Raw genomic sequence first — 25,147 nt, 5'->3', positions numbered from 1 at the left:
TCCAGGTTTAAATACAGGTTTTCAGTGTGGTCTCACATTTTTGGACCCCAAATATACATATAAATATATTATATATCACAATATTTCTGTTTTTAATATATATATATATATATATATATATATATATATATATATATATATATATATATATATATATATATATATATATATATAGTAGAATGAGATTACCTTGGCTTCAACGACATTGAGTTTCCTTGTTTGCTCTGCGGTTTGGGTGAGCAGGTTGGTGCCGATCTCCAGCATAGTGGCAGTCTGGTTATGGACTGCATCAGCTTGAAAATGCACCATCCCTGTCTTCTGATGGATGTAGTTTTCTAACTGTTGAGCAAAGGAAAGACAATTGGGATTTCAGATAATTCTGCATATTGCAACATGTTGGACTGACCTTCAAAGGATAATATATTATGGGGGAAGTCGTGGCCTAATGGTTAGAGATTCGGACTCGTAATCCAAAGGTTGCGAGAATTCCAACTTTGTTTTTTTTTTCTCTTTATGTCAAGAACATTTTACAAAAGTAAATTTTTACTACTTTTGTGAAATGGAAAAGGTTCCATGGATGTTAAAGGTTCTTCATGAAAACAACTACTTTTTTAAGAGTGTATGATAGTCATAATGAAAACATGATGGTTGTTTTAGTCCCATTTGTCATTTAAAAATTCAGAAGGGTGTTTACGAGGGCCACTTTTTTGGCGGTGATGTGTCCTCTCTGCTTCCTTTCTTTGAAGCACTCAACAGTGTGGACTCAAGAGCTGGAAAGTTGATCAAAAACAGGATTTTTCCACTATCCAGTGGGTTTTAAATCCACTGGGAGAAGATCCAGTGCCAGGCAAAGGTGAGGTGCGGTATAGTGACCCTCTCAGTCTCAAAAGACAAAAAAATAAATAAAGCATCACCAAGACTACACTGACCCTGAGAGAAGGACTAATGAAGGATCATTTTATCATAATGGAAATAAACATGTTAAACCCTGAGGAAGAGCTATGCACTTGATGTGGTCTATCAGAACTTAAAAGGAAAAGGAAGATGCTTTTTGATGTAGAGACTGTGTTAGAAATGTATAATAGTGATATTTCAATATCAATCGCTACAAAACGCATTCAGTGCCCTGGCATGAATAGTTCCAAATAGAAGAACGATTTTAAGTTCATCAAAGAACCTTTAAGTGAACAGTTCTTAAAAAACATTTAATTCTTTGTATGTAGAGCATAAATTTAAATATCTAACGAACCTCTTTCCACTATAAAGAACATTATTTGGAATGGAAGGAAGTTCTTGATGGAACCACTGATGCCAGTAAAGAACCTTTACTTTTAAGAGTGTATGTTAGTCATAATTAAAACATGATGGTTGGTTTGCAAAAACGAATTAACGCAAACAAGAATGTAAAGGTCAGGTTTTCTTTTGTTGTTTTCGTCTCCCTAAAGACGCAGTGTGTCCTGACCGATTAATTGACCCAAGCTTCCTGCCTTGGATTAAAATCACATAGGACAAGTCCAGCTTGGGAACGCTGATCTGGATTCAGTTGGATCCGCTTTACGAGCGCTAACCAAAACCAGATGTTTCATCTCATTTTGACCAGAGCTTCCTGGGACATCTCCTTACTGTAAAAACACCACCAATGTAAATGTAATGCTCTTCAGAGATTATTTCTGCTGAGTCATGGCGATCTGCATGCAGTCACGACACGGATGATCATTCACACACACTACAGATGTTTATAGGAGATCACTTCAGAATGATTGTGTTGGGTTGTTTGCTTCATAAAGATTCATGCAGATGACATCATTTTCAAAAACATAGCAGCATGAATTCCAGTAATTGTTTCGTGATCAATCATTGTTTTGTTTGTTATAAACTAGCTACTCTGTCATTTAGCTGACAAAGTGATTTATATGACACTTACGGAGCAACCTGGGGTTAAGTGTTTTGCTCAAGGGCACATTGGTAATAGTTCATGGATCAACCCTTGTGGGGTTTAAAAGTATAACTTGTCTGTTAGCAGCCCAGATTTTGCGCTGCTATATATTATCAACATGGGTTAAATGAGGACAAATACTGATTTACAAAGAAATAAATAAATGGTTTAGTATTATAGTTTCTGGGATAACACTTAAATTACATCAGAATTTATAACACATTTGTTAACATTTGTTTTTATACGCAATTATTTTTTTATAATTCATGTGTGTATATATATATATATATATATATAGACACTGACAAGACACTGATTATTGATGTTTCATAAAATGCAATGAATGATTAATACAATAACTAAGAATGAATATATTGATAGAATTAACATGATTTGATATGTCATTAAGATTCATGCAGATATAAATAAATGAATAAATATTATTCAATTATGATAATTGTATAAATAAATACAAATTAATGAATGCATTCCATTAATGTTTTTTTTATTATTATTAAGCATAATAATAAAAATAATAATAAATAATATTCATCAAAACAAAACGAGAAAACCCCTAGACACTAAAGTAAACATGAAATCAAATAGGACTCTATATTTACATTCTTAAAAGATGTTCCTGGTCTTATTGCATAGGATTCTTCTGTGCATGTTATTTTATAGAACAAAAATGTTCATCTTTATATTCTTTAATAAATCCTGCTAATAAATTCTGTATTACATTTTATTATCCCTACGGAAGTAAAATGGGTTGAAACGAATGCCATTCTCTGTTTCTAAATAAAAGAACCATGTGAAACTTGAAAGAAGACATTTTGCAGAATGTTCACACTGTTCTTTACTATACAATGAATGTGAATGGCCACTAGGGGCTGACAAACTTCAAAAAGCATCATGAAAAACAATAAAATTAGCCCATATGACATGCATTTCAAGTTTTCGTGTGAGGAAAAGACTGACATTTTTTAATGGAAATCCTGCTTGACAGATGCGGTCACAGCCTTGACTTTCACCAGTTAAACACTGTGCTATAAATTTCCCCTTTTTAGAGTATTATGGGTTTGGAATGACACAAGAATGAGTAAATCACGATATCATTTTAATTTTTGGGTGAACTATGTAACTGTAACAGAGTAAAACAACTCAAACAAACACACTGGAAAATCGCTGTCAGTGTTTAGCCTTTTTAACACATTTGATTGTGTTCAAAAGATCTGGGAATCTGAGATTTGCCAAATGTTTACATTGCAGGAAAGTGGTCTGCGGTGTAGACAACTTCATGAATTATAATGGGAATGCTATAGTTTTATTGTGTCATGTTTCTCACTCTCATTATAAACAGGGTTTAAGACGATACAATTTCAGAAATAGCAGTGTCATTCTACATGATGATCAGATTTTAGTGGCTGTGCAACTTGAAAACTTCTGTTTTCTCATCTGTCAGGATTTGCTTTGACGTCCACTGCTATAGGCCCGGAAACCCCAATGATTATTTTTAAAGCTAAGAGCTCTGAAAGATTTTATCATTAATACTTTTCTGCAATTACTTACAGGCAATGAATAAGTTAAGACGGTACGTTACTGACAGGTTTCTGAAAACGGCTCAAAAGAAGTGTTGGCTCCAGTTCAGCATTATTGATTTCATTATATACTGACCAAAATGTACATTGAAAAAGGCTAAAAGGATCCTAAGTGATTCGTCCCATGTACTTTACTCATGTTACAAACTTTTACCTTCTGGGAGAAGGTACAGGATCCCACGATGCAAATTGAACCGTTTTAAAAACTCAGTTTTGCCTGTGTCTATTAAGCTGCTAAATCTAGAGCAGTGGCACTTATGTTTTATGTGTGTGCGTTTTTGGATGGATATGTATTGTATGTATTGTGTGTGTACCAGGTTATGTTGGAGCGTTTAGTGTCTACTCCAAATTTCCCTACAAGGGACAATAAGCCTCTTACTGTGATACAGAGAGGGGTCCAGAGACAAAGGCAGAGACAGTCTTGTTTTAATGAAGAAACTAATGATGCGCCGCACGGCTGATTAACAGAACTGAGGATGCATAAAGTAAACAGGGTCCTTGACCACTTCTTCAAAGGGAAACTCATCTAGTTTTAACAATAATCCAACAACACATATACGAAAAAGAGAGCTTAGGCGAAGGCAAAGGGACAGATAGCGAACAGGTGTGATGATGAGAGAATGGAATTCAGCTGGCGGTAATGAGGGCTTACAAAGGCTGCATTTATTTGAACAGATATATTGAGAATATATTACAATTTATTATGTGAATATGTGAACAGTAAAGTATGCTTACTGCATACTGCACAGTATATGCCTATAGTATGCTGTATACTGCGTACTCTATTTATTTTTTGTCCTACTAAATTAACTCTCCTGTATGTTTTTTTTTTTTTTCAGACAAAATAGCAGATTTGGCATTATGATTTGGTATAGTAAAAATTATGGTATAATTCTGAGATGTAAACTGAGAAAAACAGTCAGAATTACGATAGCTAATAAAAGTCATATATATTTATATTTATCCCGTGGTGGTAACAAGCAGCCTTCATTGAATGAAATCAGGTCGTGTGACAACTAGCACACTAATGCAATAATCAAGTGTTGGGGAAAGTTACTTTTAAAAGTAATGCACAACAATATTGCGTAAAAGCCCTTTCACACCAAAAACTTGAATGACTAAACCTCAGGCTGCAGAGTCATTAGTCATCATAGAGAAGAGGGTTCAACACTCTTCATTAATAAAAAAAACAATGAAGCACGTTTGTTAGTTTATCTAAAGTAATTGTTGCTTATTAGTATGGTTGAACTGGATCATCAAAGGTCAGCAGCAAAGACATTATTTAATCAAATGGGATTAGATACATTTGAGTTAATTAATTTTGATGAATACTACATTTTATTTTTTCTTGGGTGAGATGAATTAATGCACATTTACATTTAGTCTAGAACTACCATAACATCATGTTCACACAACGCCTCTGTACTTCTGATTTCTCCCAGTATGGGGACAGGAGACTTGTCAGCCAATTAACGGGAAAACAAAGTAACTTTGTTTTTGTGTGTTACTTTACTAGTTACTTGAAAAAAGTAATCTGAGTAGGTAACTCTCATTACTTGTAATGCGATACCCCAACACTGGTAGTCAATACAATAGTATTCCATTCAGAACTTAATTACGTTTCAGTCATCTACAGCATTCATTTCAAGAAATACATGAAACTGTTTAAGCTTTCAGATCTGCCATTGTTTTAGCATTGCTCAACTCTAAAAAATCCCGTAAAAAAACAAAATGTTTATCCTACACCACTGCGAAGTCTTCACAAATATAACATCATTCTAAAAACATTTATTCCATAAATATTTTTCTATTCTGTTTATAATGTAGTGTTTAATGTTTGCAAACAAAGTCTGCTAGGTTTTATTAGGGGAAAAAATGAAAATGTTCCAGCTACAGAGCCTTTTCCCCCCTTCAATTTATTAATATTCCAGGATATTAAGTTTTGAACATCCTTTTATGGTTTTGATTTTGTAAATCTGTAGGTGTGAAAAATATGGCTCAGAAGACCACTAGGCTCAGTATGCTGCCTAGTTTAATTTTATTATGTTATCTTTCAACTTTAATACCCCTCACTGCTGACCGGACAAACTTGGCCTTTCATGCCTTACTGTGACACTGTGTGGTTAGACAGAAACTCAACAAATGACATGACTAACATGATTAACATGACTAGATTTGAGCTCAATTTAGCAGGCCTCCTTTAGTCACGAGGACTTCCTTAGTTTAAATTTGATGTTAATACTTGGACCAGCTGTACTAAATGGTGGCGAGGCCATAGTGAGCAGAAACAGAGTTGATCCACAGGTAATCATTCCTGCAACAAATGTCTCACACATCTCACTTTTAAAATAAACCAGATGGATAAAATTAGTGGTGTTGAGTCTATAATTGCTCTCCACAATTTCTCCACTTTTCTAAAGAGGCATATTGATTTTTCCACCTGCCTTTTCATTTATCCACCCACTCATCATATAAAATCTAAGTGAATTCATAAATGACAGTCACTTATATCAAAATAGGGATGCACTGAAATGTATTTATTTATTTAATTCCACTATTTATTCCATTCCATTTAAGATACTGATGAGACGTAGACAGGCATACGAACGATGTCACGTTAAGTCAGGCGGGTGCAGGAAGCAAAGTGCTTTTTTTTGGTCCTTTTTATAATGCCATATAAGTGCAGCTGTACTGGGCACCACTGGTAAAATGATGCTACCCTTTATGCTGAGCGCACATGCTATGATAATAATAGCTTTGTAGGACCACATTGTTTGGATAATTCAGTTAAATCTGATTCTGGTCCATGGAACAGAAAAAAATTATATATGGATATTCTATATTAATATATTCTCTGTCCAATTGTATTGTTTTACTTTCAATAAAAGTGTATTATTGGCTTTTTTTAATTATTATTCAGTATCACTAAAATGATTTAATCATCAATTTCGGTTTCGTTTTTCCGCCAAGTGTGCATCAAGAATTTTCATTTCAGTGCATCACTATTAAATAGATATAGAATTAAGTGAACGCATACATACTTTCGATCTTATTCTCTACCAGCGTTATTTTATTATCACTGATATACTACTGTAGTTTTGATTACTATATTTTAGTCATTTACTCTCATTTTAAGTTAAACTAAACCTTTAGCACTGTAAAGTTTGTATAGTTTAAAGTGTTGGAATAAAGCTACAAGAATGTACAAAAAATAAATTTAAGTTTAAAGATACTAAGAGATTGCTTTCAAATGTTCTATGGGGGTATTTCATCCTATTTAGAAACATAATATTGCTATTGGGAACTAAATCTAGTTTTGTTTTGTACTACATTGAAAGTCTTCAAGAAAAGTCCCTTTAGGATTGGTTCCAAATTTCCAACAGGGATCCTTGACTAGATCTTTTCAAAAGAGTCTCAGAGTGTCAGTTTATTGTAAATGGGAAACTAACAGTGCATAAAAACGACTGTGTTGATGTCTGGGCTGTTTATGGTGGCATTGAGCCACTAATCCATTATGACAGTGTGCCGGTGAGGGGACAGGAATGTGCACATAAAAAACTGTCCTTCTGACAGCTAAATATGTTCAATTAATTTGTGAATAGTATTAACATGCTCTCAGATTCACATGATACTGCAAAAACAAGTTGTTTCCTCAGACAGCAATTAGACACTCATTTATCATCAATAATGAATCATGTTTTTGTACTATGATTAACATTCATCACACAAGCAGCGTCCAGAGAGAGTCTGGATACTCAGAAAAGGAAAGAGTGGGATGTTATGTGTCCCTCAATGGCTAAAGTGTTTAGCCTGATGTTAAAGGGAAAACCCTATGTGTATGTTCATATATATATATATATATATATATATATATATATATATATATATATATATATATATATATATATATATATATATATATATATATATATATATATATATATATATATATATATATATATATATATATATATATATATATATATATATATCTGGAATATCTCCAGTTTTCTCTTTACTCTACATTTTCTAAAACATTCTGAGTGAGGTCAAACAAGAAATAGTCTCTTGTCTCTGTTCTCTTGTACTGAATGCCCCAAAAATACACCCGGTCTGAGAACATCCTATTGCTAATTCTATCAGCATGGTTACAGAGAGACGCCCCACTGTCAAAGCCACTGAAGACTTCAACATTACTGACGTTTGCATGGATTCTTCCCATTGGCTCACACATAACCAGATACTGATGACTACAAGACTGATGCTATATAAAGAGACCGGGGCTATTTGTCACATGAAGAAAGACTATCAGTAAGTAAAAATTTAAGTCAAATGTCTAATGTGTTTGTGTGTGTCCATGATGACTAATGATTCAGAAATTTCTACTGTTTCGTGAATTGTTTTTAATTTCACGTTGAACAATTAAGCAAAATTCCTGTATTTCTGAATAGCAGTGTGTCAGGGTTGAATGTGGCATTGTTTTTATGCAACATTTTAACATACTAGAAGTTAGATTGAGTAACTTAATTTTTTTTTAGACAATATTTCCAGTTATTTGTTGATTATTTTATTTTATTATTAATATTTATTTATTTATTTATTTTTTTTTGCTGCATCAACGGAATTGATCATTTGAACCAAATCTGAATCATATGTTTCTCCAATCAACACGCAGTAGCTGTATTTTGTTTCTGAATCATGTGAATGAATCTGTTGAATGATTGAATGACTCACTCATAAAGAATTCACTTTTTTGCTCATGAATGAATCTTCTTATTTTTTTACTAATCAGAATTCAATGGTTCATTTATACAGTCGCTTGTTGCCACCTGCTGCAGCATCATGTTGATAAAAAAATTAAACACCACAAAAATTGTTACCTTTTGGAAGCTCATGTGGCATTGAAAAAGAAAACTACGTTTTTAAAATGAATGCCATCATTCCTGGAAATTAGCTTTGTAAATTAGCTTTTTAAGTCAATATTTTAAACATCAAACTGAGAGAAAATTACACGTGGCAACTAGCCAGATCTTGCATAGCCTATATAAACTCTTATTCAATGTCATGGTTCATCATTATATTTTAAAAATGATCCCCTCCCCCCCATAAAACTGCCATTTTTATTGTAAATTGTTCCCTGATGGATTAAAGACCAGAATTAGCTTCTGTCCCATAGAATTCATAAACAAGCCAAAGAGGATTGTGGTGAGCTAAATTTATGATTGTACTGGGATTTTGGTTATGGCTTTATCATCTGTAAACTCATCAGAGTTGGTGAAGCTTCAAAGATTATGGAAAACAAATAGAAAATCCAGAGCTGTGCTAAAAGATGTTAAATATACGATTGACCTGTCAAAGTAGATGTACGTTTTATAGCACAATCTGATAATGTGATCTGCCAAGCAGACCATCAGGGAAGAAAGCAATCCATCATACTCATTAGAACACAAACAGGGGAAATCATATCATGTCATATCTTAAACTTTCATTGTACAAAGTCACCATTTCTGGTAATGCAATCAGATAAGGTTGAAAATGATCTGCAACTGGCACAACAGATAACATCAAATTTTCTGGAACCGCTGAATTTGGGAATGAATCATTCTGTCTTCTGAACTGAATCAACTGATACATTGAGAAGATTAGACTCGAGAGAAAGATTGGGCTGTGGCAGTTGATTATGGTGCAGTGCAGTTCATTGTTAATTATTCATATCAGTTTTTAAAGGATGTTGTGCTGTTGTTTCCGTTATATTCAGGGAAGAATGTATTTTCAATTTATGAGTTACTGTTTTTGTTTTTATTGATATTAAGAATTAGCTTTATTTTTAATTTCACAGCTTTTATTTTAGTTGTGCATTAGTAGCTTTATATTAAATTAAATTCATGCATTTAGCAGACGCTTTTATCCAAAGCAACTTACAGTGCATTCAGGCTAACATTTTTTACCTAACATGTGTTCCCTGGGAATCAAACCCAAAACTTTTTGCACTGTTAACACAATGCTCTACCATTGAGCTCTACCACTATTTAATTAAGATAACAATTATATCAATATGCAGTATCAATGTATCACTGTGAAACATAAATTGAGATTTTTGCAAAATGTTCATAATTTAAAACATGAATTTACTGCATTTTTAAAACTAATTTGAACATAAATTATCTGACCATCCTTTCATGTTCAGTTATATGAAATTAAATAGCTTCTAAACTATTACCCACTTTTCTCTGCAAATACTGATGTGCTCGAATACAATTAATGAATTAGCATATCATGTAATTCTATTAAAACTAATGCTAGACAAGATAAATCAAACAAGTCACTCCAAAAAACTGTTGCTTAAAGAGTAATTTCTAATCTCGGGCCTAGGATTACTCAGAGGTGGAAGGGTTAATATTATATTTGATAGAGCTAGACTATCCCATCAGTTATGATTATCAGAGTTACTGCTCCTCTGGAAGACAACCATGTTTTCTTTACAACCGAGATGGAGCTTAAAACTTAAAACCGATGTCACTTCCTGGAGGAAGATCTCATTATGTGCACCAATTAAAACAATATTCATTAGAAAACATGTAATGTTTGAAAGTTTTTAAATGAAAATGGCAAATTATAAATAATTTATGTACTAATTATAAATGTATAAATTATTGTTGAATAAAATATAATTTAATAATTGATATAACGGTTCGTAAATAAATTATAAATCAATTTATATGATTTTTATGTCAGTTATGTTCCAATATAATTAAGAAATTCATATAAACTGTATCTGACATAAAAATGTACTGCAGAGCTGGAATTACTCTTTTTAGAAATCCATCTACAGATTTATTATTGATGTGCAGCCATGGAAACACATGTGTTCTAATGTTTGGAGAAAGTAAGAGTCCCATCTGTAGCATTTCTTGAATGAGCATCAGTTTTATTCCATATAATGGATTATTGCAATTGTGTAATGTGCCATTGGAAATTCTGTCTGAATCTGCCCAAACTGAAATTTTATACTGAAGTTCCTTCACATCAGCAAGAACAAACAGAAGTGTAAGAAAACACTGTAAAGAACAGAACTATAACTCGTTCCAAGGAAAAGCACAACAGATGGTCCAGTACTTGAGGGATTGAAACACTAATGGGTTCTCAAGTGGGGACAGGATAGGTTGAAACCATCTATTTCCATGTGATCTCCACATTTGACCCTAAAACAGGATACACATTTATTATATTGTACTTGTTATTATTAAACAGCCTTTTTAAAGGAAATTGAGGAAGACAGTTATCACAGTTTTAAAGATGTACTGCATGCACACGATGGTGGGGGTAAATCACTGCTACCAGTTAGTATGAGTTGACTTAGAAAAATGCCTTTGATCAACCCAAGACAAAACCCTGTGCCTCACAAGAACAAACAGCAAACCTCAAGACTCTAATCACTCACCTGTAATAAGATTCAGCTATAGTTCCAGGTGTAGGATGCAATTTGGTTTTTGAAGTTCAGTCTTACTGAAGACTTTAACTTGAACTTGAACATATAAAAATGAAAGAATGCTTTGGTTCACAATGTGTTGCTGTATTATATCATTTATTTTTATGTAGTCTCAAGATTTTTTTTTACATGGTGAGCAACGCCTCATGGTACCATCACAGAGAAAGGCACGCTTTCCAGAACATTTTCCTTCGTTGTACCTTGCAGGTGAAATTATCTTTCCAAAATGGCTATCCATCTTAAAGTTGAAGTGTGCAATTTCTGTGCAGTGTAACCAACTGAAATGGCAAAAGTTTGTTTTGTTTTTTGGCTTTTACAGAAGTAGCATGATGTTGAATTTAGATGCACACACAAGAGCAAAGAATGAGAAGTGCTGACTCAAGCACCCATAAGCAGATGTCTCAGGACACTTGTGATACAAAACAAAGAACATAGTTTGTGTCTCTAAATCCCTCTGCTCTCTCTCTAAATTTTGTAGTTAAATCCATGACAAAAAGTCTAATGAAGTAGAATAATGTTCACACTGCAAAATCAATAATACCACATTTATCAATAGCACATGGCAAGAAAAAAAAAATTGTTGCATCGTCTGATTAGCTGAAATAATAGAATATGATAAATTATTAAGATGTCTTAGAAGATTAACAGCCCAAAAGATGAATCATGGTTTAAATTATTATTATTATTTAAGTCAGGGACAAATTAAATTCTGGCCAAGCCAAGAACATTGTTTTCATTACCACAAAATGCTGCCGTTTGCTTTCATATTCCATAATTGGTCCTAACATCTTATTTTGAGTCAGGAGACTCATAGTTCAAACCACACACACACTTACAAATGCAACACAAAACACACTTAAAGTCATAGTTTAAACGAAAATAAAAATCTATCATTTATACTCACCGTCAAATTGCTCAAAAGAAGCAAAAAGAAGATATTTTCAAGAATGTTGGTAACTAAACAGTTGTTGGCAGCAATTGACCAACATAGTATGAAAAGAAAAAATTACAATGGAAGTCAATGGTTTGTTACCAACATTTTTTTAAATATCTTTATGAAAGAAACTTGGAACAACTTTATGCTGAATAAATGCTGATAAAATTTTCATTTTTGGGCACACTATCCATTTAATATTAATCTTAAATAAGAACATGATGAATGTCTAGTTGCTATGACACTTTATTGAAGTAAAATTGTTTCTTTTAGAATTTTTATTTAGTTACTTTTACAAATAACATGTTATTTCTGTTTATTTATATACAATACAAAGGAAGCTCTAAATACAAATGTTAATTGTGAAATTGTTTTTATTAATTTAGATCTCACAAATGCATTTCTTGTAATTTTGAATGTTTTATCTTACACAGTGACTTCATTTCTTACAGAGTTTAAAATATGAAAATATGAAAGTTACACTGAATATTATAAAATCAAAATGACAAATAAGATATAAACGGATTAGGCTGCAAAACAACAATGAAAGGTCTTGAACTCTAGCAGAATTTCGGTAATATTTCAATGACAGCTAAATGTTCAGTAGATACAGCTCTGGTGCCAAAGCGCCTGTGAAGTTCAGCTCTATCAGCGAGGCGGTTGTCACTCTGTAGGAGTTCTGGCTCCAGGGGAGATCTCCTAATGTTGACTGATGTCAGTGAAAGCAACACAAGCGAGCCCACGTCCAGCTCTTCCCCAAGCCCCACATCTCTCTTTGCTCTCAAAGACACTTCCCCAAGAATGATAAACACGAGAGCAATGTTTGTTTAACAAAGTGAAGCCTTCTGCTGTGATCTGAGCCAAACTCAATATACGAGCAGGAAAAAATAGAGACGACATTTATAAAAGACAAGAACACGCAAATTTAAGACATTGTGCATATTATTCGAACTCAATATCTTGCAGTGCCACTGGACTTCTGCAGAGATCCAGAGTTCAAAGCCGACATTCAAATACTTGAAAGCAATGTAAAGGCATTTGGCTTACAGAATCATTCAGAGCTGTCAAAAATGTGCATCGATTTTTACAGAAGACGCAAGTGAACTAATCGAAAATGACAAATTCATTCCAGACCAAAAGTTATGTTGCATTCAACGCAACAGTCTCCAATTCTCAGGGATCCCTAACATATTTGTGAGCCTCCCACAAGGGTACGACTTTTATTTCGAGCTCCTAGAGAAAATTCTTCACAAAAACATGCGCGCTGAGTGAGCGTTTGATGTGTACGGCTCAGATTTGGCACGTTGATAGCAGAAGTAATCAGCAGTTCAGCCCTCCCTCCACTCCCAAGGAAGTCCTGCAACCGTGGCGTTTTACAGGCTCATTAAAGACAGTGCCGAGACATCGTAAACTCGGCAGGCTTCGCATTTTCCCATCCTCTGCTCCGTTGCATCTATCTCTCTCAGTTCTCCACTGAGGAATGATATGCACAATAGGCCAGAGAACAAAACACTATTAGCTGATAAGCTGGAGGCTTGTTAATGTGATGTTGCATTAGAAGAAACAGCACATATTAGATCCAGTCACATGCTGAGAAGTTTTACTGTCTTCTTTCTGTATTTACTTTCTAACTTTAATTTTCTAAGTGGCTCTGTTGGGAAGTAATAATTGAGCCACCTTTGCACAAACAGTTTAAAGCAAGCCTACATTTGGCTCTAAATGTTGTTTTTACAGCGTCCTTGGAAAAGAGCATTGATTGCCGAGTGATTAATGCATAGCTGTTACCAAATTGCAGGTCTTGCTTCAGTTATGAGGCATGCTGACCATTGGCATTGTGCTGTATTGCCAATAATTAGGCAAGCATCACTATTATTATTGCTCAAATTTAGGGTTAGGGATTTCAACAAACCCCTAACGAATAGTATTAAACTTTTGTAAATACTTGTCCTGCACAATTTGCACTACAGACGTGAATCATACCTCAAACCATGCGGCTTATTGAGGAGAGCTGGGATTTAAGCAGAAAACTAGATGTAGTCTTAAGATCATGCTACACACTTATTCCACACTAGTCCAAACTTTGGTTACTTTTTTTGAAAAGCACAATGACAATGTCATTTTTGATATAAACTACCTTTATATGCAACTCAGTATTTCCACGCTGGCTGAAACACGTCTCTATATGCTTATGTGCACTTTGATTGTGTGCGAGAACTTGTCAAAAGAAACTGTCAAATTGCTACTCCATATAAATCGCATACAATAAAAATACTGAATAATAAGAACAATCATTAACACGCAATAAATAACAGAGTGTCATTGTAAATGTCTTTATAAATCGCATTAATATCCTACACCGTATATATACAACATATATAACATTTTATATTAATATTTTAAGGCATTATATGTTTAACAGTGTCACTTTGTCTGTTCTGCTTTTATTTTGAAAAAGCGCTGTTTTCTTCTTCGGATGGTTTTTTTTTTTGTGACGCTAAACTTCCGCTATTCTCTCGTCACAATGTGGTGTTCGCATATCGTCGGAAGAACGAGCTCCGAACTGTGAGGGTGTGTCAAGCTAGAGCACATGGTAGCTGATGGCAGAAACTCTTTGATTAGCGCCCTTGGAAAAGCGGAATGAGGTATGAAGGAAAATATGTGGAGTTTGTATTATTATCAAAAGGGATATTGTTTAAGGAAAAGAGAATGTCAGTACTTCATTTGTTTATGGGTTTATTGCACATGTCATCAATATAAAAACGTTTATTCTTTCTTTAAACAATTATAATATATTCTGTTTAATTTAAAAGAAGCATGTGATATTTCATTTGTCATAAAGGCTTAAACATATTTCATATTGTTCATTTGTTAAAATAATTTGTATTGGGTGTAAACATGATTAATATGTGAAGATGATTTATGTGCAAATTATTTGTGAAACTACATGGAAGCATTTTGTATTTCTGTTTATTCTGTAGTTTTCACGGTGTCCAGGTGCATGGTGCTCATTGAGAGGAAGAAATAAATTGACACCCGTTTGAAACTCTCTGCGTCTTGATCAATGTATATCCGAGGGGCCGCTACAGTGAAAACTCATCGCTGCACCAGCCCTGCCATCTTTGGTGAGAAGTTGACGCCATCACATCTGAGGTCCAAACACCAACCTAATACCAGCCAGTTTACTTCGCTTGCATCCAACTCCTTCACACAGGCAAGACTTAAAATGGACAGCATACTTAAGGTACAGCTAGAGCTGCAAAAAGAGACACTGGATGCCAAGGAGCAAGAAAGCTGAAAAGGGACAATTTCTACACACATGCTTGCAGCATAACTGAATGACTTAATAATAATACGCTATTATAAGGTCAAAATATCTTGCAAACTAATTCTCCGTTCTTAAAGCTTCTAAAACTGGTGAAAGAAACTAGCCCATGCTCTTCGGTCATATCTGTTTATGAAAAGGTTAAAAGGAGTATTTTGTTGTTACTGTTTTAAGCTAAAAATCCTTTTAGATGTCCATTATTTGTTAATGCGTAGCATAAACATTACTCTGTAGTAAAGGATAACTACAGCTTACAAGTGTAAATTCAGGTGGACAATCAAAGGCTACACTCGACTTAAAGCAGCAGCACAAACAAACAAGATGTCACTTAAAGATACACCTTGCAGGTCCAGCTCACGAGAAAGAAAGCTAACAGAGAAAGGCCAAGAGATGCATGAACAAGACACCAGAAAACGTGAGAAAGCATTTAACAAGTCCTATGACACTTGGAAGCTGGTAGCTAGGGAGACTAGGACAAAATTAAAAACCCTCTGTTCATCAGAAGACCTTATTAAATTACAGCAAGACATTCAAGCAAAGCATGATGGTGTAGCCCAGCAGTATGAACCTATACTTCGTAACAGTAACACCACACCAGAGATTGTAAAGAAGATGGATGCCTGTGTTACGCTAACAAAAGACATTCTTGACCTTATTAGTAACCGTCTAGAGACTGTTAATCAAGAATATAATGATCAACTTGAGAAGGAAAGGGTAAGAGAAATCTTAAACAAAGATGAATATGGGTCTGTCTTTGGCCACACTAAAACTGAAACGGTAAGCTCAGCAAAGTCACCGGAGAGATTGAGCAACCACTCCAGCTCAGCCAGTACTCACAGCAGTAGAGTAGATGCACAAGCAGAGTTTGCGGCTAAGCTGGAACAATCAAAAGCCATAAAAGAAATCCAAGCTCAGCAAGCACATCTTCACAAGTTAGAAGGTGAATGGAAACTTAGAGAAGCAAAAATGTTAGTAGAAATGAAGCAAAAAGAGTGGGAAATGCAACAACAGTTGGAACAAGAGAGATCCAAATTGCAGCAGTTACAAGCAGCAAAAGACGTTGCCATAGCAGCAGCTCGTGTGAGAGCATATGACAATTTTGAAGGGTTTGAGAACCATGATGAGGAGATTAATGACCAAACTAACTCTGCTTGCTACAGAAATCAAAATGAACCTCGATTAAATCCTGATGCTGCATCATTCCAACCTCACCAAACTGCTCCTGAGGTGACAGTGACCCAGGAGTCTGTCAGTCTAGCCCAGGCAATCGCCAGCTCATTAAGCATGAACCGCTTGCCGGTCCCTGAACCAACCACGTTCCGTGGTGACCCTCTACAGTTTACAGATTGGAAGATGTCATTCATAGCTCTTATTGACAGGAAACCCCTCCCACCAAGTGAGAAGATGTTTTATCTAAAAAATTATCTTGCTGGAGAGGCGCGTAAAGCAGTAGAAGGTTTCTTTTATCGAGATTCAGAAAGTGCATACAATGGAGCATGGAAAGTCTTACAAGACAGATATGGGAACCCGTTCATCATACAAAAAGCTTTCCGAGATAAGCTCATGAGATGGCCAAAGATCAACACAAATGATCCACTAGCGCTACAAGAGTTTGCTGACTTCCTCCAAGGCTGCACTGAGGCAATGCCTCACGTCAAAGGACTAGCTATCCTTAACGATTGTGAGGAAAACCACAAGTTGCTCAGAAAACTACCAGAATGGATCGTGCGCAAGTGGAGTCGAGTTGTTGTGGAGGAACTTGACACATCCGGAAGCTATCCAGATCTTGCATGCTTCACAAATTTCCTGAGCAAAGAGGCACGGATAGCCTGCAACCCTATTGCTTCTCCATTGTTGATGAACTTCAGGGCCACAAATGAAAGATCACCAAAGAGAGCCAAAGCTCTCAACACAAATACACAAACAAAGAGTTTCGCTCAGGAGAAACAAGAAACAAATGGCAGTAAACCAAAATCACCTTGCTTCATGTGTAAAAGTGAAGATCATAACATCACCAAGTGTCCCACCTTCGCAGCAAAGAGTATTGAAGATAAAAAGGCATTCATCTGTGAAAATCGGCTCTGCTTTGGGTGCTTGAGGAAGGGTCACATGACAAAAGATTGTAAGAGACGACACACATGCAACATATGCAACCGTCGTCACCCATCCTGCTTGCACGATGACAGGAAACAAAGACCTGTGGAAGCAACAGCGAATAGTTCCACTTCCACAGAAAACCATGCAAGCTTGGAAACTCACAATGTCGTATCCCATGCATCAACGCAACGTTCTTCAGCTACCTCAAGTATCGTCCCAGTCCTTGTGTCTTCAATACAAGAGCCACACAGAGAAGTACTTACGTACGCAATACTGGACACACAGAGTGACTCAACGTTTGTCTTAGAAGATGTACTTGACAAACTGAATGTTGATGCCCAACCAGTAAAATTAAAATTGAGTACTATGACGGCTATTGACACAATCATATCTAGCAAGAACGTCCGTGGTCTACAAGTTCGAGGACTGCACTCTAAGGACCACATTCAATTACAGCAGGCCTACAGCCGTGATTTTATACCAGTGGACAAGTCTTACGTTCCAACAAATGAAACAGCCTTACTCTGGCCTCATCTCAGACATTTGGCAGATAAGCTACCACCCCTTCTAGACTGTGATGTAGGGCTCCTGATAGGATATGACTGTCCAGCAGCATTAACTCCTCTTGAGGTTATCATTGGAGACAAAGATCAACCGTTTGCACAGAGATCAATACTAGGATGGAGTATCATAGGCTCATCAAATCCTCACCTAGACAGACAAGGAAGTCAGAGCTTTGTGCATCGGCTCACGGTAAAAGAACTGCCAATTCCATCGACAACAGATGTTCTAAAAGCCCTAGAATCAGACTTCACCGAGAGAACATATGAAGATAAATATGTGTCCCAGAACGATGTTCATTTCATACAGTTCCTCAGTGACAACATCACGCAGAAGAAAGATGGACATTATGAGATGCCCCTCCCTTTCAAGGGCAACAGTCCACCCAACCTACCAAACAACAAGAGGCTAGCCACAGTTCGTCTACAGTGTCTTAAGAAGAAGTTAAAGACCAATAAAAAATATTATGATCAATACAAAACATTCATGGAAGAAACAATTAGCAAGGGTGATGCAGAGCCTGCCCCTACAACATTTGCAGGAGAGACTGAGTGGTACCTTCCGCATCATGGCATTTATCACCCCAGAAAACCAGACAAGCTGAGAGTTGTATTCGACTGTTCAGCCAAATTCCATGGTGTTTCTCTAAATGACACTTTACTGACTGGGCCTGATCTTATCAATCCTCTGGTAGGAGTTCTCTGCCGCTTCAGGAAGGAGGCTGTAGCGATCATCTGTGATATCGAAAGAATGTTTTATCAGTTCTCTGTCACTCCTGAATCCCGGAATTATCTGAAATTCCTCTGGTGGGGAGGTGGAGATTTGGAGAAGGAACCACAGGAATACAGGATGGCAGTTCATCTCTTTGGAGCTGCCTCGTCTCCAGGATGTGCCAACTTTGGCTTGAAACATCTGGCACGCCAACACAAAGCTACCTATCCACTAGCATCAACATTCATAGAGAAAAACTTTTATGTTGATGACGGGCTAGTCAGTGTTCCATCGGTCGAGGAAGCCAAGAAACTGATCACTGAGTCACAGGAGTTGTGCAAAAGAGGAGGCCTACGCCTTCATAAATTCAACTCTAATGAGGAAGCAGCCCTCGCCTGCTTAGATCCTTCAGAAAGAGCAGCAACCATTGAACCTCTAGGACTGGATCCAACTCCATCAGAGCGTGCACTCGGCATTCAATGGTCGATTAAAACTGACACTTTTAGTTTTAACAGCAGCTTGAAAGATCAGCCTTCCACCCGGCGTGGTTGCCTTTCTGTCATTGCCTCTCTTTATGATCCACTTGGATTCATTGCTCCATTCAGCCTAACTGGAAAGCGTATACTTCAAGAGCTGTGTCACAGAGGCATCGGATGGGATGATCCACTACCAGAAGATATGAGACCACGGTGGGAGGAGTGGATAAATGGGCTTCAGAGGTTGAAAGAGGTTTCAATTCCGAGATGTTACCACCCATATGACTTCCATAACATTGTCAGAGTAGAGTTGCACCATTTTTCGGATGCCAGCTGCGTGGGATATGGTGCATGTTCTTACCTCAGGTTCAAAAATGACAAGGATAAAGTCCATTGCAGTCTCGTGCTGGCGAAAGCAAGGGTTGCACCCTCAAAGGTCACAAGTATCCCGAGACTAGAACTTGCAGCAGCTGTGGTTTCTACGAAAGTCAGTGTCATGTTAAAAGGTGAACTTGACATAAAGATTGATGAAGAGGTTTTCTGGACCGATTCAAAGGTGGTGCTTGGGTATATTAACAATGATGCCCGTAGGTTCCACATATTTGTTGCGAACCGTGTTCAGATGATAAGGGATAACAGTGATCCCAGTCAGTGGCACTATGTGGACACTGCAGAAAACCCGGCAGATCATGCTTCCCGAGGTCTTAGTGCTTCAGACCTTCATTCAACAAACTGGCTTCGAGGACCGAAGTTTCTCTGGGAGAGTAATTTACTTCTATCACCCAGCGCTCCATCAGAATTACTTGTTGGTGATCCTGAAGTCAAGACAATTCAGGTGTTTGCAACAGAAGTCAAAAACTACAATGACATCCTCAGCCGTCTGTGTCAGTTTTCCTCCTGGACAAAAATTCTTAAGGTGGTGGCAAGAATCAAGAGGCTGGGGTCTAAACAGAGACAACACAGTGAGTATGTGACTGTTAAGGAGATTGAGAAGGCTGCAGATGAAGTGATTAAGATCGTACAGCAGCAAGCTTTCCCCCAAGAGATAAAGATGCTTCAGGGTAAAAAGGACCTTCCAAACTCAAGCTCTCTTTTCCGTCTCGACCCTATCTGGTCTGAAGGACTCCTCTGTGTTGGTGGCAGATTGAACCAGTCATCGCTCTGTCATAAAGTCAAGCACCCAGTCATCCTACCGAATAGCAGCCACATCACTAAGCTAATTGTGTCTCATTTCCACGCTAAGACATGCCATCAGGGTCGAGGCCAGACTCTAATGGAGCTTCGGGCCAATGGATTCTGGGTAATTGGTGGGAGCAAGTTGGTTGCTAAGGTGATACACACTTGTGTGTTTTGCAGGAAACTGCGAAGGCCAACAGAAAGACAACGAATGGCTGAACTTCCCACAGAACGCGTTGAAGCCTCAGCACCTTTCACATACTGCGGCATGGACTGTTTCGGTCCTTTCATTGTAAAGAAAGCCCGCAAAGAATACAAAAGATACGGCGTGATTTTCACATGTATGTACTGTAGAGCTGTTCATATTGAAATGCTCGAAGATTTGTCAACAGACTCATTCATCAACTCATTGAGATGCTTCATCAGCCTGAGAGGAGCTGTTCAACAACTTCGCTGTGACCAAGGCTCTAATTTTGTTGGCGCAAGGAATGAGCTCAAGGAAGCACTTAAACAATGTGACATTAAGCTTCTGGAAATCTTCCTGACAGAGAAGCAGTGCGAATTTGTCTTCAATGCTCCCTCTGACAGTCCTGCAGGTGGTGTCTGGGAACGCCAGATCAGAACTGTTAGAAATGTGCTGAATGCCGCCTTTGCACAGTGCCCAGGTCGACTGGACGACGCTTCCCTCAGAACACTGCTATATGAGACCATGGCTATCGTTAACAGCCGCCCATTAACAGTGGATGGAATCAATGATCCACAGGCACTGGAGCCTATAACACCGAATCATCTCATTATGATGAAATCTAAAGTTGCTCTTCCTCCTCCTGGAGTATTTGTCAAGGAGGACCTGTATGCATCAAAAAGGTGGAGAAGAGTTCAGTATCTCATCGAACAGTTTTGGAGCCGCTGGAAAAAGGAGTATCTGCTGAACATATCCTTGAGACAGAAATGGCACTCACCTCAGCGCAACCTCAAAGTGGATGACATTGTCATTATTAAAGACGACAACCTCCCAAGAAATCAGTGGCAACTTGGACGGGTGATTGAAACTGTTCAAAGTAGTGATGGCTTGGTTCGTCGAGTTAAAGTGCAAGTTGGTGAGCGGAAACCTCATAAAAAACAAGATCCACCCTCCAAGCCCTCAGTTATTGAGAGACCAATCAAAAAATTGGTGCTCCTCCTAGAGAACTGATTAAAAGAAAGCGATTTACAACACTGCACAAACTGCTTTATTATGCATGATGCCATATAGTTACGCCTCTGATAGCTTAACTTCAGGCTATTAATTTCTTAGCAAGAAATCCTGCACAATTCACTTACTCTTTGTATATTTGTTCATTCATTGTACCAGGATTTGGTGGGAGTGTAAATGTCTTTATAAATCGCATTAATATCCTACACCGTATATATACAACATATATAACATTTTATATTAATATTTTAAGGCATTATATGTTTAACAGTGTCACTTTGTCTGTTCTGCTTTTATTTTGAAAAAGCGCTGTTTTCTTCTTCGGATGGTTTTTTTTTTGTGACGCTAAATTTCCGCTATTCTCTCGTCACAATGTGGTGTTCGCATATCGTCGGAAGAACGAGCTCCGAACTGTGAGGGTGTGTCAAGCTAGAGCACATGGTAGCTGATGGCAGAAACTCTTTGATTAGCGCCCTTGGAAAAGCGGAATGAGGTATGAAGGAAAATATGTGGAGTTTGTATTATTATCAAAAGGGATATTGTTTAAGGAAAAGAGAATGTCAGTACTTCATTTGTTTATGGGTTTATTGCACATGTCATCAATATAAAAACGTTTATTCTTTCTTTAAACAATTATAATATATTCTGTTTAATTTAAAAGAAGCATGTGATATTTCATTTGTCATAAAGGCTTAAACATATTTCATATTGTTCATTTGTTAAAATAATTTGTATTGGGTGTAAACATGATTAATATGTGAAGATGATTTATGTGCAAATTATTTGTGAAACTACATGGAAGCATTTTGTATTTCTGTTTATTCTGTAGTTTTCACGGTGTCCAGGTGCATGGTGCTCATTGAGAGGAAGAAATAAATTGACACCCGTTTGAAACTCTCTGCGTCTTGATCAATGTATATCCGAGGGGCCGCTACAGTCATATCTATACACATTTTTCCCAGAATGTTCTTGTGACCCGGTAGGAATTCTTCCATGGCCTGGTGGTGGGTCACGACCCGGTGGTTGGGGACCTGTGTTCTAGTATAGTCTGTCACTTTTGATCAATTTTGATGCATCCTTGCTGGATATATATATATATATATATATATATATATATATATATATATATATATATATATATACACACAGTATATGCAGCTTTTCCCCTTGCTTTTATAAAAAAAAATCTTAAATAAAGATGTTTTCACAACTTCACATTAACAATTGCTTCTTTTCCTCAGCTCCAATGTGTTTTTTCTATACCAATCAGAGCATTAAGCCAAAAAGCCCATGAATAGAAGTTTTGGTTGAGTGCTCTGAAGGATCTTTTCTAGTCATTTTCTTGTTATTCAGTGTCCAGCGAGGCTCCCACTCAAAGGGGTCTGGGGTTTTGCCATATCTCAAGCTGCTCTAAATGGGACGTACAATCGCTAATCCCTTGGCCTTTGAAGAACTCTTTTCCAGGGAGATCTCTGGTCCACGGCCATTACACAAAAAAATAAGCAAATACTTCAAATGGCTCCTCATGCTTTCCATATACTCCTATGCTCCATATACCAGCCTCCTCCCTCCTCTCTTTCCTGTTAATGGAGTCAAATACATGGCATGCCTCCTATTGCTTGTGAATGCAGTTATCAGGTAAAGGGTGAGCAGCAGGAGCAATCTAAGAGGGCATATCCGTTTAGTTTCAGTCATTTGCGAGTAAACTAAACACTCCTCCTCCATAAACATTTTGCCCAATTATACAGCCAGACCAACACATGTACGAGGCCCTCAAAGGATTTTAATTCGCTTACTGAATACCTTACATTCAAGTCTGCACATTCAGCCTGTTGCTTGTTAGGATTTTAAATCAATGATACATATCATCTATTTTATATAAACTTTTAACTCTAAATACAATTAGATTAGATTATAGTTAGTACAGTTTATATATATATTTATATATACACTTTAGGTTTTTAATATTAAATATTTAAATTTAAGCTATGTACATTTTTTATTTTATATTTAAGTTGCATTTATATTAAATTTGAGTAGAAAAGTCTTCTAACTATTTTTTTCTGACTGAATAATCTTAACTATTACAAATGACTTTATCAGCAAAAAAAAGAGAAGAAAGAAATTACAGAAATAAACAGAAGTTTTCGTGCTGCTTGTCATTTACCACAAATTTAATTCATAAAGGCATGAATGCAATGAGAGCAGCAAGTGTTTATAATTTAACGGCTCTTATCGGAATCTGACCTTTCCTTAACCAGAGTCGAAGGTCGCGTCTCTTTCCTGTCGAGGTGCAAGCCAATTCCCTTTGAGCCTGTCAACTTGGGTGGTGTACTGTATAGAGACAGATGCAAAACATGCACACGCATGGCAAACTTTCACTCTACACTGTGACACTTCATCTATTCATTAGCTCAATTAATTTCACCAAGCAACGTGCCCTTGAAGTGCCAATCAAGCATTGTATTCTACACATTTGAATGGAGTAGTAAATCACTCTGCAAGGTCAAAATGCTTCTCTGGTTTTGTCATCTGGCTCCTGTTTAAATGCCACTTTTGTATTATTACCGAAATGAGTATTTCATCTATTTATTCAGATGTGAGAGTTCTTGCAATCTCACTTTGATGTCTGAAACCGGGCTTAGTCAATGCACTTGGCTGAAGTTGCAAATAGAGCCCTGTTAATGGAAATCACACATGACAGTTCTTAAAGCATTGGAGGTTTTGGAATCCGTCAAATGGCTGAGTCGCCTTTCAACAGGTCGTGTTCTTGGAAACCATTTTGTATTGAGTATTCAACCAGAACTTCTTTCCATTCAGTTTTGATAAATGTATTTGCATCGCGCAGCTTCTCAAACCAGCTCAGCCTGCATCTACATCTGGACATTTGGCCGGCATCTGCACCCTAACAGTTCACTCATCTGAATATAAATGGGCTGCAGGTCTGAAATAGGGGTGTAAATGTTTGCTCTGACCGGTACGATAATTTGTTAAATGATGCAATGCATCATAAAATCTGCTGTTTGGTCATTAGTTTAATTATTTTACTATGCTGAAGACCCGCATTCACCTACAGGGACAATTTACTTTTACATTTTTAAATTGAATCTTTATTCAGACAATTAACTTTTCATTTTACACAATACATTATAGGCTAATAATTGTATTTTGGATAGGAAATGAATGCAGAATACATTTCATTTTGTTATTCTGATGCAATGAAATTCATTGTCAGATCACAATGCACCAGTGCAGTTTTCAGGTTGCTTTCAAGTCCTCCTGGTAAGTTCTTAATTATGTGTTTAAAAGTCATAATTAGTGTTCAAGGTCTGAAAATGTTTAGAATATCGGTCAACGTCATATTTATTTTCCCTCTTTCTCAAAGACAAATCATTTTGGATGCTACTGCATCAAAGTGCATTAGGTGAGTATAATCATAGTGTGTACATGGGAGAACGATGGGAAGTGTAGTTTTGTTGCACAAGCCTGTTGCCTCATAAACCAGCTAAATGAGCAGTATTATCTGACAAGCTTTTCCACTATTTTTCATCATTAGTACACTAAACTGTGAACAAACTAAATTCCACCATCAACATTAACAGTTTTAACTTAATTATGATAAATACCAGTTGCTTGCTCTGTGATTTGCCTC

General features: G+C 36.6%; 2 protein-coding genes across 4 annotated transcripts in view; one reads left to right on the top strand and one right to left on the bottom strand.

Annotated features, from left to right (window-relative positions):
• Positions 1–25,147, bottom strand: part of LOC128015964 (angiopoietin-4) — a 38,994-nt gene that overhangs the window by 10,855 nt on the left and 2,992 nt on the right. For both annotated transcript variants that reach the window (XM_052600240.1, XM_052600239.1), the window contains one exon: positions 190–339. In XM_052600240.1, coding sequence (XP_052456200.1) covers positions 190–339 — 150 coding nt within the window. The remainder of the gene's footprint in view (positions 1–189; positions 340–25,147) is intronic.
• On the top strand, positions 14,284–22,432 carry LOC128015963 (uncharacterized). 2 transcript variants are annotated; one of them, XR_008184042.1, is made up of 2 exons: positions 14,284–21,988; positions 22,325–22,432. XR_008184042.1 is itself a non-coding variant. In XM_052600238.1 (2 exons), the coding sequence occupies exon 2, from the start codon at positions 15,601–15,603 to the stop codon at positions 21,493–21,495; it is 5,895 nt and encodes a 1,964-aa protein (XP_052456198.1). In that variant the 5' UTR covers positions 14,284–14,599; positions 14,936–15,600; the 3' UTR covers positions 21,496–22,432. The 2 variants fall into 2 exon arrangements, 1 of the variants encoding a protein (XP_052456198.1); XM_052600238.1 differs by having other exon boundaries at positions 14,284–14,599; positions 14,936–22,432.

Source organism: Carassius gibelio, chromosome A6 (genome assembly GCF_023724105.1).
Source record: "Carassius gibelio isolate Cgi1373 ecotype wild population from Czech Republic chromosome A6, carGib1.2-hapl.c, whole genome shotgun sequence".
In the NCBI taxonomy this organism is placed as follows: Eukaryota; Metazoa; Chordata; class Actinopteri; order Cypriniformes; family Cyprinidae; genus Carassius; species Carassius gibelio.
Note: the sequence above shows the minus strand (reverse complement) of the source record. Positions and strands in the feature narration are given on the sequence as shown.